The sequence below is a fragment of the Manacus vitellinus genome, unplaced genomic scaffold (assembly GCF_001715985.3).
Source record: "Manacus vitellinus isolate BGI_N305 unplaced genomic scaffold, ASM171598v3 scaffold_74_pilon, whole genome shotgun sequence".
Classification (NCBI taxonomy): domain Eukaryota; kingdom Metazoa; phylum Chordata; class Aves; order Passeriformes; family Pipridae; genus Manacus; species Manacus vitellinus.
This window is the reverse complement of record NW_021940780.1, coordinates 250,921-263,931: the sequence shown is the minus strand read 5'-3', so window position 1 is coordinate 263,931 and position 13,011 is coordinate 250,921. Positions and strand designations below refer to the sequence as shown.

The following is a 13,011-nucleotide window of genomic DNA, read 5'->3' as shown; positions in this document are numbered from 1 at the left end:
GGGAGCTCAAAGAAAACAAGTGGCACAAGAGAGCCAGCCCAGATAATCTGATCCATGTGTGTCCACCGGAACACGGAGGGGTGTTGGATGCACGAGGACGTGGATGTTTTCATGCCAGGTGGGAAGGCAGCTCCAGCCTCCCCCAGCCCAGCACAGCCATGTGCCGACCATCCCTCTGCAGGGGGTGGGGTGTGGGTCACGCTCAGCCCTGAGCCCAGCTGCCTTCCACCTTGGAATTCTGCTGCTTCCTGCCCAGTGAGGGTGGAGGCTCGGCCTGGAGCACAGGGAAGGGAATTCTCTGCTTGGCATCCCACTAAAGCACCTCGGAGCAGGATCTGGTGGTACCGCACGGCAGCGACGTCACGGAGAGCTCGGGTTTGGCAGGGATGGGTTTCCAGCTGCTCTGGGAAGCTCAGAGGCAATCAGGCTGTGGGATCTTGGAGGATGGAAGTGGCCAGAGCAGCTGGAATTCCATCTGGGAGCAGTGATGGCAGCTGGGACACCCAGTGCTCCTCCACGGTAACACCACGGGCTGAGAGGATCCCAGAGCCAGGAAAGGGAATAAAGTCACCAGACACCCCAAACACTGCTGGGATGAGGGAGATCCTGCAAAGCTGTGCCCCGTCCAGGCACCTTCATCCCTGAAATGGGGATCCCAAAGGAGTTGAGTCCCCTCTCTCCCTCCCCAGGCAAAGATCCGAGTACCAGGAAGCAGGAGTGGCTCAGCTCAGCAGGGCTGAGCTGGTGAGGGGGGAGAGGGGTCAGGAGGGTTTAATCTTAAACTACAGGAAAGGTTTATCTACTCCTGGAAGCTGCTCTAAGCCCACAGTGACCTGCAGAGAGGGACAACACGGGGCATGGGTTAATTTGGGCAAGTCCCAAAAGCACTTGAAGAGGTTTCCACACCTCGTGGTTGCAGCAAATCATGGGGAACCTCCCCAGGAGGCCGTTCCAGCCACGGATTAGAGTGTTAAAAACTGCTTTAGTGTTGGCTCCTGCCTCTGAATTCCCAGCTGGCTTTTCCCCACACCTTGGACCTCAGCAGGCTCCAGGCACTGAGGATCCACGTGCTCCCAAGGAGGTCAGGGATGTGATTCCACTGGGAATCCCACCAGCACTGGGGGAGGGAGGGGAGGGATCTCTACACGGTGGGAATCATCTGCTACAGGAGGGACCAATCCCTAAGGCTGAGAGGAAGGCAGGATAAGGCAGGAGGATTATCGGAGATCCAGCAGGACAACATCCCTCTCCACCACTGACACGTGACTGCAGGTCTGGGAGAGACAAAGAGAGGGGACAGGGGGTTATTCAGATGTTCCCACAGCCCAGGTGACACGACCTGCAGCCAAAGTCCTTCCCAGAACAGCCCTTGGAGCCGTTCCTTGGATCACACAGTGACCACAGCAGGACACAGAAACAGATCCCTCTCCCAAACACACCCCTTTGTGCTGCCTCGCCCTGTTCCTGCAGGGAGGAGCTCCCCATCACTCCTCCAAGCCCTGTAAAACGTTGGGAAGCTCCTGCACCTCCACCCTGGGAATCTGAGACCGGCCCCTGCCAGGCTGAGCCTCCTCTCCTGTCACAGCCCAGCATCCCACACGGATTTAACTCCAGTGAAGGGTCCAACACACCAACTCCCCACCCCACAGCCCCCAGTGCCTGGGGGGGACTCACCGTGAAGAGAGGGGGGTCTTTGGGGTGTGGGTGGAACCCTTTCTGGCGGCAGGACGAGATCTCCTCCAGGCCGTGCTCCGTCAGCCGGAAAAACCCCGTCCTGGAGAAGGGAACACAGCCAGGAGCACAGGGACCTCCTGTGGCTCCACCTCTGCAACCTCTGCAGGGACAGCCACGTCCTCTGGGCCTCACAGAGCACCTTTGGGGCAGCTCACCTCGGGCAGGGGCAGAGATTGAGGCTGAGGGACAACCCTCTGGGATGTCTGGGACATCTCTTCCTGGGAAAGCCCCCCTTTCTGGGACACCCCTCTTCCCAGGACTCCTCTGTCTGGGACACCCCTCTGTATGGGACATCCCTCTTCCTGAGACACCCCTCTTCCCAGGATAACCCTCCTCCTAGGACACCCCTCTGTCTGGGACACCCCTCTTCCCAGGACACCCCCATCTGAGAGACCCCCTTCTTGGGACATCACCACCTGGGACACTTCCTTTCCTGGGACATCCCCATTCCCAGGACACCCCTCTTCCTGGGATACCTCTCCTCCTGGGACACTCCTCTTCCCAGCCCCAGGGCTGCAGATCACCCTCCTGTCACAGGTGGGCAACCACTGCCCAGATCCAACCCCCTGATCCTGATCCTGATCCTGATCCAGCCCAGAAGAGCTGTGCAGTCCCACGTGTGTGACCTGGCATTTTATCTCCACACACAGAGGAAGGGTGTGGTTAAACAGCCCAGGCAGAAGGAAAGGCCTTCCCCACCCCACATCCTGGTGTCCACACTCACTCCTGGTGTCCACCCACGTTCCTGGGTGTCCATACTCACTCCTGGTACTTGGGAGAGCACACGATGGCGATGGACTCCGGCAGCATCAGCTGGTAGGAGCAGTGGGTGTGCAGGTCCACGCTGGACAGGAAGGCTGTCTGGGTGGGATGGGTCTGGAACAGGCAACACACGGACAGGAGTCACAGCAGGCTTGGGAAAAGGGTTCCAAGGGATTGTGTCTGCCAAAGGAAGGCTGTGACAGAGGAGACACAGCTCCTGGGATGGCACAGGGGACACACTAAGAGGGGTTTGTGTAGAATCCCAGAATGGTTTGGGTTGGGAGTGACCCTAAATACCATCCCATTCCATCCAGGGACACCTTCCACTAGCCCAGGCTGCTCCAAGCCCCATCCAACCTGGCCTTGGACACTTCCAGGGACCCAGGGGCAGCCACAGCTCCTCTGGGAATTCCATCCCAGCCCCTCACCACCCTCACAGCCAAGAATTTATTCCCAATATCCCATCTAATCCTGCCCTCTGGCAGTGGGAAGCCATTCCCCCTTGTCCTATCACATCATTCCATGCTCTTGCCAAAATTCCCTCTCCAGCTCTCTTGTAGCCCCCCTTTTTTTTTGGACTGTCTTAAAAGACCTGCTCCTCTTTTCCATTTGAAGTACAAAAGGAGCTCTACATTCCTGTCCCACTGCATGGAAAAGTCCTGCTTTCAGGCCCAACACTGTCCTTGCAGGGAATTCACACCTTTCTCACACCCCATCCTGCCCTGGCACTTCAGGAAGTGCCCAGGCACTTCCAGAGGGCTGTATGATCCTCACCCAGCTCCTGCCCACAGCTGGATTTCACACCTGAACTCCTGCTGGAAGCTCCTTTTGCTGGTGAGGTTTTTGTTGCCAAGGCCAGCAGAAGGGGCACAGGAATTCCAGAGGGTCCCTGGGTGTGACAGGGCTGGCAGGGCAGAGCTGCCCCCTCAGGGATCAGGCACAGGCAGCACATTCCCCTGTCCAAGGCTGTGAGGCAGCAGCTGCTTTCGAGAGATTACTCAGCAGCTCCAAACATTTTCCTTGGCACGGATCCGACTGCCAAGGGCTCCGTGGGGACAGCAGGGAATTGCTGCAGCCAGGGAGGACTCTGGAACTGGCACATCCCATGGCACAGCTGCCTCAACAGCAGCACCACTCCAGGGACATAGCATGGGAGAGGTGTCCCTGCAGCAGGAGGGTTTGGGATGCCCTGATGGGGCCTCTGGAGTTGGATTTTAGCTGGAGGACACATGAGCTGCATGTCCAGGACCCCCCTTGCACAGATCCAGACTGGTCTGTGTTGGAAGGGATCTCAAAGATCAGCCAGTTCCACCCCCTGCCATGGGCAGGGACACCTTCCACTATCCCAGGTTACTCCAACCTGGCCTTGGACACTTCCAGGGATCCAGGGGCAGCCACAGCTCCTCTGGGCAACCTGTGCCAGGGCCTCCCCACCCTCACAGCCAAGAATGTCTTCTTAATATCTAATCTAGCCCTGCCCTCTGGCAGTGGGAAGCCATTCCCCCTTGTCCTGTCCCTCCATCCCTTGTCCCCAGTCCCTCTCCAGCTCTGGAGCCCCTTTAGGCCCTGGAAGGGGCTCTAAGGTTTTCTCTGGGCAACTTGTGCCAGGGCCTCCCCACCTTCCCAGGGAAGAATTTCTTCCCAATATCCCATCTAACCCTGCCCTCTCTCCTTTCCAAAGGACCTGATGCTTTGGGAAGGGACTCAAATGTAAAACAGGCCAGGATTTCTCCAGCAGAGTAGCAAATGAGACTGTACCAGAGGGAGGAACCCAACTAGAGAGAGAAATCAAATCAGAGGGAGAAATCCAACTGGGGGGAGAAACTCAACCAGGGGGAGAAATCCACCCAGAAGCAAGAGATCCAACCAGAGGGAGAAACCAAACCAGAGGTGAGGAACCCATCCAGCGGCTGCTGCCCACTCCACACCATCTCCTCCTGTAACTTCTCCTCCCCCAGCCCTGCTCCCCCAGCCCTGTCCCTCCAGGCTGAAGGCAGGGGCAGGAGGCACTCACATGGATCCAGCCCAGGGTGACGAGGCCGTGCTGGTCCTGGATCAGGAACAGCTCCTCCTCGCTCTCGGTGTTGCAGTAGTCGGGGCCCCCGTGCTGCTTGGGCACGATCACGTGGGTTATGGTGAACTCATTCCTCATCTGCAGGGCAGGGGCAGCACAGGGGGATCAGGGGGAGCACAGGCACCCCCAGACACCCCTCAGCAGGAAACAGGGAGCCGAGAGAATGCCTTAAGTTTTGGGAACTTCTCCTCAAGAAGCCCATGCACCGTGCAGGTGCAACTCCCAGTTACTGACAAAGGAGTCGCAGGGTTTTCTTCCTATTTCATTTTCCCTGCTGTGCAGAGCACCCACAACAGCTCAGAGAACACCCACTGAAGCAACTCAAGAGGATGCCTCATCCCTAAATAATCCCCAGTGTCTGGAAGCAGCTGGATGGCAGGAAGTTGCTACTTCAAACAGCTCCATTTCAAAGCAAACCCCTTTGAGTGACTCAGGGCTGGAGCTGCCAACAAAACCTGGACACAAAAACTCCTGGGGAGAACAGTGTCCTGTCAGCCCTGTGTGGGTGAAATCACCAGCTGGGACACCCCAGTCCTGCTGGCACCCAAAGGACAAGTCCCTGGAGCTCCTGTCCCCAGGATTGTCCCCTGTGCTTGTGGCAGGTACACAGAGTCATCAGCAGCAGAGAGGAAGCTGAGTGGGGACTCTGGTTGGCACTGAGTGCCAGGGTGAGAAAATCCTGACCTAAAAGCCTGGAAAGGGAGAGGCAGATCACCCCTAATGCTCACAGGGAAGCCTGAAACTGCACTAGAGAATTCCAGGACAAAGATCAGGGTCCTGCAGCCATTTCCAAAGCGGAGGTGCCGTGACAAACAAGCCCTGTGCCGCTCCAAGGTCTCCTGATGGATTGTCCCCTTACCAGCTTCCCACAGAGGATCCCACAGGTCTCCACACCCCGCACCGTGTTGGCATCAGCCAGCTGGAGGAATTTGTGGCACAGCTCCCTGGGGACAATGACCTGGCGAAGGACATCCACTCCTGCACCTGTGGGGAACGGGAGCGCAGTGAGACACAAGCCAGGGGAGCAGAAATGGTCCCTCAGGGCAGGCCCTGAAGGGATGAGACTGAAAAAATGCACCTGGAAGGGTGGACTGCTCTGGCTCTGCCCCTCCAGTGGCACCAAGAGATAAATGTGTCACTGGGACACTGATAAAGGACAGGCACCACCCCTTTGACAAAGGACAAGCACCACCTCCTTCAGAACAGAGAGGGGAAGAATCCTTCAGCAGGGTGTCAAAAATGAGCCTTTTGTTTGTTAGGAAAAACGAAACCACACACACTCACAGCATGTTATTTAAGGTAGGATGTGTCACTGGGCAAGAACCAGTCACTGGACATGTCTGGATGAGTATTTTGGAGCTGTGTTTGGCAGGATTTGGTCAGGAGGATTCAATCAGCCCCGCCAGGAATTAAATCTCCAAGAAGTGCTTAGATCAAGGAAAGGCAAATAGGCTGCAGAGTCTGGAACAGCAGAAAGACTGCGCTGGAAGAGCATGGAGGGTGCATTCCCAAGAGGAGACAGTTCTCCCAAGCCCTGCAAACCTTTACTGAACAACAGGGACAACATCCAGTGACTTGGAAGAGCAAACCTCCAGAAGGGATGGAGCCAGGAGCAGATAATTCCAATAGCCTCCCAGACAAACTGGCCACATTTGGCTCAGCCCCAGCAAGGGATAGGGATGCTCCCAGAGGTACTAACTGGTTTCTGTGCTCCCCAAAGCACTGGGCTTCAAAGATCTGTCCACAACGGGAGGTCTGGGTGGGACGGTCCCCGCTGAGGGACTTGCTGGGTGAACTGAAGACACTGGAACCTTTGGGGTTAAATCAGTCGGGGGCTTTTCCACTCCAGGGATGAGGGGTCCATCCAGAGACTCTGGCTCTGGCTTCCCAAACTCCTGCACTATCCTCAGGCGTTCCTTCTCCAGCTCCTGGCGCCGGATCATCTCTTCGAAGGCGTGGAACTGCTCCTGCTCTGCCTGCTGCTGCTTCATCAGGGCCACCCGGCTCTTCTCCTCCTCCAGCTGCTGCTGCAAAGCCAAAGGGGGTGCAAATTACTCTTCCTCCTCCTTCCCTAAGAAGAAGTATCCCAAGGGACATGAGCAGAGACGGGAACATGGAGCCTCTGTGCTGCAGACCCTCAGCAATCCCAGGCTGCTTCGAAAGGGTCTGCAAAGAGCATTCCTTGCAGGAAGCTTCAGCTTGCAGAGATCCACGCTTCCATCAGGAGAGCCAGCTGGACCAGGGCACCTAAAACCTCTGCCTTACCCTCCCTCTTCCACAGAAGCACAACTCCAGGTTGTTTTCCCTCTATCCTGTCTCCCAAATCACACTTGTCTGCAGCAAAACTGATCCTGGAGGTTTCTGTTTTGCCCACACAACCCCACATCCTTGCCCACGCTGGGTTTCTGGATCACAAAACCTGGATCTTGTGTCGGGACAAAGAGAATTAACCAACCAAACAGCCCCAACTCGGGATGCACAAGGAAAAGAGACTCAGATGAACCTACAGTGGCAGCAGGGCCAGCCCTGTGCTGCAGGGGGGGATCCCCACAATGGACATTCCTGAGCACCCAGGGAGCCCTGGAGACTTGCCCTCTCCCAAACCCTTGGTGGCTGAGGGTCTCCTGGGGAGCACAGGCCTGCAGTCTGCTCTCACTCACCTCCTGCTCCTTGTACTTAGCATAGTCCTGGGCGTACCTCTTTAGCAGCTCCTCCTTGAGCTCTTCCGCTCTGGGAAAGGCTACTTCCTTCAGTTTCTGGGGGAGAAACGCAGGAAAAGTCTGAGTGCCAACAGAACCGGCCCTGAGCAGCTGCAACAACCCCAAACCCACCCCCAAAATCACCCAGCAGTGCTGGCCTTTGCAGCATTAAGCATAGGAGCCGTGGCTTCTTGTGGCTGTGAGGAATCTCCAAGGATTCCCTGGCAAATCTCACCACGTTGAGCATCCAGCTCCCATGCATGGAAAAGCCATGTGGTCTTTAAAAAGCAGGGAGTTTAACAGGAAAAAAGGACACTCCAATGCTCAACAGAAAGTAAACTGGACACCAGTGTAAACACAGTAGGGTAAGAAGAGCCCAAACCATAACTCAGAGAATCATGGAATTGTTTAGGAGGAAAATACCTCCAAGATCATCAAGTCCAACCTTTCCCCCAGCACTGCCATGTCAATCACTAATCCATGTTCCCAGGTGCCACATCCAAGTGTTTTACACACTTCCAGGGGTGTTGATTCAACCACTGCCCTGGGGAGGCTGTGCCAGGGCTGGACAACACTACTGGGGAAGGAATTTCCCCAATATCCAACCTAAACATCCCCTGGCACAGCCTGAGGCCGTTCCCTCTCCTCCTGTCCCTTGTTCCCTGGGAGCAGAGCCCGACCCCCCCCCAGCTCCCCCCTCCTGTCAGGGGGTTGCAGAGCCAGAAGGTCCCCCCTGAGCCTCCTTTTCTCCAGGCTGAGCCCCCCCAGCTCCCTCAGCCCCTCCTGCTGCTCCAGCCCCTTCCCTGGCTCCGTTCCCTTCCCTGGACACCTCCAGCCCCTCAGTGTCTGTCTTGGAGAGGAGCCCAGAACTGAACTCCCAGGGGTCAGGACTGCCTGGCCATGCCAGTGTTTGTGTGGATCACCCATGCCAGAGCCATGAACACCCAAGGTCAACGATGCCAAGACGTTTCCCTTCAGGACCTGGCAATGTCACCACTTACTTTGACCGTCTCCCTCTTCTCGGGGATGACGGCGGTTTTGTAGTCACGGTGCTGGGGCAGCTTCTCAATGAAGAGCCTGGAAAAACGGGACAGAAACTGCAGTTTGGGATCATGGCAGGAAGGGACAGACACAAGGCAGTCAGTGGCACTTTGGGGGTACAGATCCCTGGGTCCTGTGCTGCCCATCAGGACAGTCTTTCTGCAGGAAAACCTCCATCGCCCCTTGGAGCTGTTCATGGCACACAGACCTCGTTCAGTCCCAGGGGAGCACCTCACACAGGCTGTAATTCCACCTGGACTCTGGAGATGATCCTCAGGGATGAATACATTTGTTTTGAAGAGAACCATTAATAAGCTGGTCTGAAGCACCAAGGGCACAGCAGTGATTCAGGAGGTGCTTGGGCACCTGCCGACCCCTCGGAGCATCCCGGGATTTCAGTCCCAGCACAAGGACTCGGCTGACTCAGTGCTCACTGTCCTTCTGCTCACAGGGACAGACACTCTGTGCATCAGAGGGGAGACAACTCAGACCTTGAACAGGGAAAACTTGCTAAAAGCAAGTTCCCAACATCCCCAGCTGCTGCATTGGGAAACTCTGGGCTCTGCAGCTGGAGCAGCCCCAGGTATTCCAGGCTGGAGGGGAATTCCTGTGCTGGCTTTCGGGAGGGAAATCACAGCATCATCCCACTGCCAGCATGGGAACAGGTTCAACTTTGGCTCCTCTACAAATGGGATAACTGTTTTCCCCCTCATAGAATCCCAGACTGGTTTGAGTTGGAAGGGACCTTGAAGCCCATCCAGTCCCACTCCCTGCCATGGGCAGGGACACCTTCCACTAGCCCAGGTTGCTCCAACCTGGCCTTGGACACTTTCAGGGATCCAGGGGCAGCCACAGCTTCTCTGGGAATTCCATCCCAGCCCCTCCCCACCCTCACAGGGAGGAATTCCTTCGCAATATCCAACCCAAATCTCTCCTGTTCCCCCTTACCCTATGACTGTCTGCCCATGTAAAAAATCCCTCTCCCTCTTTTTCACAAGCCTTCTTTAAGTGCTGGAAGGCCACAACGAGGCCCTTCCATGGAGCTCTGCAGGACATGGAGGTGAAGATGCAGAGAGAGTTGTCCAGGCACTGATACCAGGGGGAAAGCCCATAAACACAGGGCAGCTCCCTCTGGCTCAGGCTTGGGACACTCTGAGTTACCCTGTGACCAAGTTCCCAGTGGTGACAGGGTGCTCAGGCTGAGCTCAGGGTGGGCTTAGCTGGGCCCTTGTCTCCTGCAAGTGGAGCTGTCCTGGCTCTGGGCATCCACAAAGCTTTGGGATTAACCCCAAACCTCTGCCCTCCTCCCTGGCTTTTTCCCACACAGCTCCAGCATCCAAAGGATACTCCAGCTCCAGAGAGCAGCCTCGTTCCCAGGCACAAGGAACAAGGGAATAAGAGGACTGGACTGTGCCCCAGGGAGCAGCATGAACCAAGCAGAGCCAAGAGGGAAAAACTCAGCAGGGACAGAGTGAGACTCTTCACTCGGAGAAACCCCTGTGTGTGCAGTAAACAAACCCAGCTGCTCCAAACTCTCAGTCCTCTGGGAGAAGGAAGGACTTTTTGCCACCCTGAATGCTCCTGGTTGCCAGGGAGAGGGTGAGGATGCAGGATCAGCACCCATGGAGCCCTAGAGGAGCCGTGGTTCCACCCCAAAGGCCCAGCAAGGTCCCTCTCCCAGCTGGTGGTGTGAAGTAGGTCACTGTGTCGAGGAGACACAACAAGGCCCCGAGCGCTGCCAACAGCTCGTGGATTAAAATGGAAGGGATTAATTAGGGAGGATTAAGAGCAGATGCTGGGGCTGGGGAGGATGGAAAAACCAGCAGGGACAGCTGGGTTTCCACAAGTCAGGAAGCGGGGGAAAAGCAGGCAGGAGGAGGAGAGGAGGGCTCAGGCAGCAGAGGAAAATTCGGGGGCAGGAGCAGCAGCTGAAGGGGCAGAGGAGGGGCAGGACCAGCCCACGTCTCCCACCAACAGCCCCAGTGAGGTTTGGCAGGACCAGAACCTGCAGCTCCCACCTCCAGGAGCTTTGGGCTTGTTCAAACCCCTGCTGTTCCCCAGTCCACTGGAGCAGCAGCTGCTTGGCACCGAGCAGCCCCAGCCCAGGCTATTTTTAAGCCCAGCTCTGGAGCACAGGCCAAGCTGGCGGCTCCCAAATCCCTGTGACACCCCCAGAGCTGATCCCAGCAGCACCAAACCAAGGAGCCCAAGCACCACACAAAAGTTGGGTCTTGTTTCTTTTTTCTTTCACATTTGGCTCTGTCAAAATCGACTTGAGTGTTCCGGGGGGGATCCAAGGAAAACAACCACTCAGATCAATGGAAAATAAGCTGCTCAGGACAACAGGCAAGGAAAGTCTTATCAGGTGACAAGATATGGGTTAAAATCCAGCCTGGTTATTCCTAGAGATAGCCATGGAATCATGGAATGGCTTGGGTTGGAAGGGACCTTAAAACTCATCCAGTTCCACCCCCTGCCATGGGCAGGGACACTTTCCACTATCCCAGGTTGCTCCAACCTGGCCTTGGACACTTCCAGGGATGGAGCAGCCACAGCTTCTCTGGGAATTCCATCCCAGCCCCTCCCCACCCTCACAGCCAACAATTCCTTCCCAATATCCCATCTAACCCTGCCCTCGATGAGTTTACAACCATTCCCCCTTGTCCTGTCCCTCCATCCCTTGTCCCCAGTCCCTCTCCAGCTCTCCTGGAGCCACTTTAGGCCCTGGAAGGGGCTCTCAGGTCTCCCTGGAGCCTTCTCTTCTTCAGGTGAGCCCCCTCAGCTCTCCCAGCCTGGTCCCATTCCTAGGAAAGGGAGAGCAGAGCAAGTCCACGAGAGGCTCCAGTTCCCAGTGGATCAGGACATGCCCTGATCCATGTGGATCTTGCCCTTTGGATCAGGACATCTAGAAAACACCAATCCCACTGCTTGAGCTTCAGCTTCCCATCTTCATTTACAGAAACAAGATGGTGACATTAAGTTCATATCTTTGGACAGTCCAGGGCAGCAGCTCAAACTCAGCAACGCAGAAATCCCACCAAGGGAAGGTTTTCCACCCTCCTGGCAGCCCAGCCCAGGCTGAAAATTCCAGGAAAGCTGCTGGAAAGAGCCACCCCAGCACCTCTCCGAGCTACAGTGAAACAGCCAAGGTGCTTTGAGTTTGTTTAGTTAAAAAGTTCCTCCTCCAGTCCCAGCTGCGTAACCAGCCTGGAAACCTTCCCAAGGGTTTTACACTTCCCAGCTCCCCGTGCAGCCTCCCAGGGCCCTGCTCCCATGCCCATAAAAGCTCAGGAAGTGCAAGGCGGGAAGAAAAGCCTAATCAGGGAAAAATGTGTTGGATTTCAGGGGCAGGAACCTGCACAAAGGGCAGGGAGGGGAAATGCCCACGGAGGTGCCAACCATGTTCTGGGGAAGCAGGCGGTGTGGGCACAGCACAGACCTCACCAAAGGCACTGGGTGGGAGGGGCAGGATTTTTCCCAAAAAACCTACAGGAACAGGCCACTCTGACATTGGGGTATTTTCTAAGGATCACAATTTTCAGCCCCATAAATACCAACAGGGCATTGTTGAGGGGGTTGGGAGAGAATTATAATCCCTCTGAAATGTAAAAACAAATCTGACATGTAAAAATAAATCTCCAACTGGTCCCTGCTCCTGAAAGAGGGACTCACTCCCTGCTGTAAAAGGCTGTAGTAACCTAAGAGTAAAACAGGCTTTGAAAGTGGTTTATCAGAGAAACCACCACCCAACCTCAATCCTTTCCAGGATACTAGATACTGATATTCCTGGTGATGGATCCCTGCCAATCCATATGATGTCACAACCAACCTAGTGAAAAACAAGGCCAATTTAGCCCCTCTGTGGTGATAAAACACCTGGAAGCTTTGACTTAGAGGTGGACAAACCCCTCTGCTGCTGACAGGAGTCTCCAGAAGGACAGAGGAATCCAAGATCAGCCTCTTTCCAAAGGGAATCTCATTAATTAATACATATAAATATCTCCAAGGGGTATCAAGAGGATGGTACCAGACTTTTCAGTGGTGCACAGCAACAGGATGAGGAGCAACAGCCATAAAGTGAACCACGACAAGTCCCACCTCAACAGGAGGAAGAACTTCTTTCCCTGGAGGAGGTGGCAGAGCCCAGGGAGGGTTTGGAGTCTCCCTCTCTGGAGACATTCCAAACCCGCCTGGAGCCTTTTCAAACCCATCTGGACATGTCCCTCTGTCACCTGCTCCAGGTGGGTTGGGGTTTGCACTGGGTGATCTCCAGAGGTCTCTTCCACCCCCAACAATTCTGGGATTCTGGACTCTGTGAAGGGAGTTGTGTCTGTGGGTTTGTGCCTCACACCTTTATGACATCTCCTGCTCAGTCCCACCAGCCAGAGCTCTGAGTCCCCTCCTCAAAATAACCTCTCCTGCCAGATCCCACAGTCCTCCTCAGAGGAGAACAGATCCCAGTCACACACTCTCTAAACGACTGGAGGACCCCCCCAGCCAAAGCCCCCACAGGCTCCCACCCCCCACAACAGAGCAAAGGGACCCCCAAACCAGATCCCCCTTCCTAAGGAAGAGATCCCACAGTCAGAGCCCTCCCAACCACATCCCCCTTCCTAAGGAAGAGATCCCACAGTCACAGCCCTCCCAACCACATCCCCTTTCCTAAGCAGAAAGATCCCTTTTATGACCCCTGCGGGTCAG

The 13,011-nt window shown here is 55.7% G+C and overlaps 1 protein-coding gene across 1 annotated transcript; it reads right to left on the bottom strand.

The window, feature by feature from the left end:
• Nucleotides 1–32: 32 nt before the first annotated feature.
• Nucleotides 33–8,456, bottom strand: STAMBP (STAM binding protein). The gene is made up of 8 exons (XM_029964558.1): nt 8,271–8,456; nt 7,231–7,326; nt 6,270–6,597; nt 5,430–5,554; nt 4,511–4,648; nt 2,498–2,610; nt 1,675–1,774; nt 33–1,274 (listed from the first exon to the last, which is right to left on the bottom strand). Exons 1-8 carry the CDS (start codon nt 8,454–8,456, stop codon nt 1,218–1,220), a joined length of 1,143 nt encoding a protein of 380 aa, XP_029820418.1. The 3' UTR covers nt 33–1,217.
• Between the last annotated feature and the right edge of the window lie 4,555 nt (nt 8,457–13,011).

What these genes read in the sequence shown, in the direction of transcription:
- STAMBP (XM_029964558.1), bottom strand. Translation starts at nt 8,456, where the DNA reads ATGGGCAGCACAGGACCCAGGGATCTGTACCCCCAAAGTGCCACTGAC. An exon ending in CTAAGTACAAGGAGCAGGAG is followed by an intron (nt 6,598 to 7,230) that starts GTGAGTGAGAGC and finishes TTGGCTTTGCAG; the next exon opens with CAGCAGCTGGAGGAGGAGAA. An exon ending in GGATCCTCTGTGGGAAGCTG is followed by an intron (nt 4,649 to 5,429) that starts GTAAGGGGACAA and finishes CCTGCCCTGCAG; the next exon opens with ATGAGGAATGAGTTCACCAT.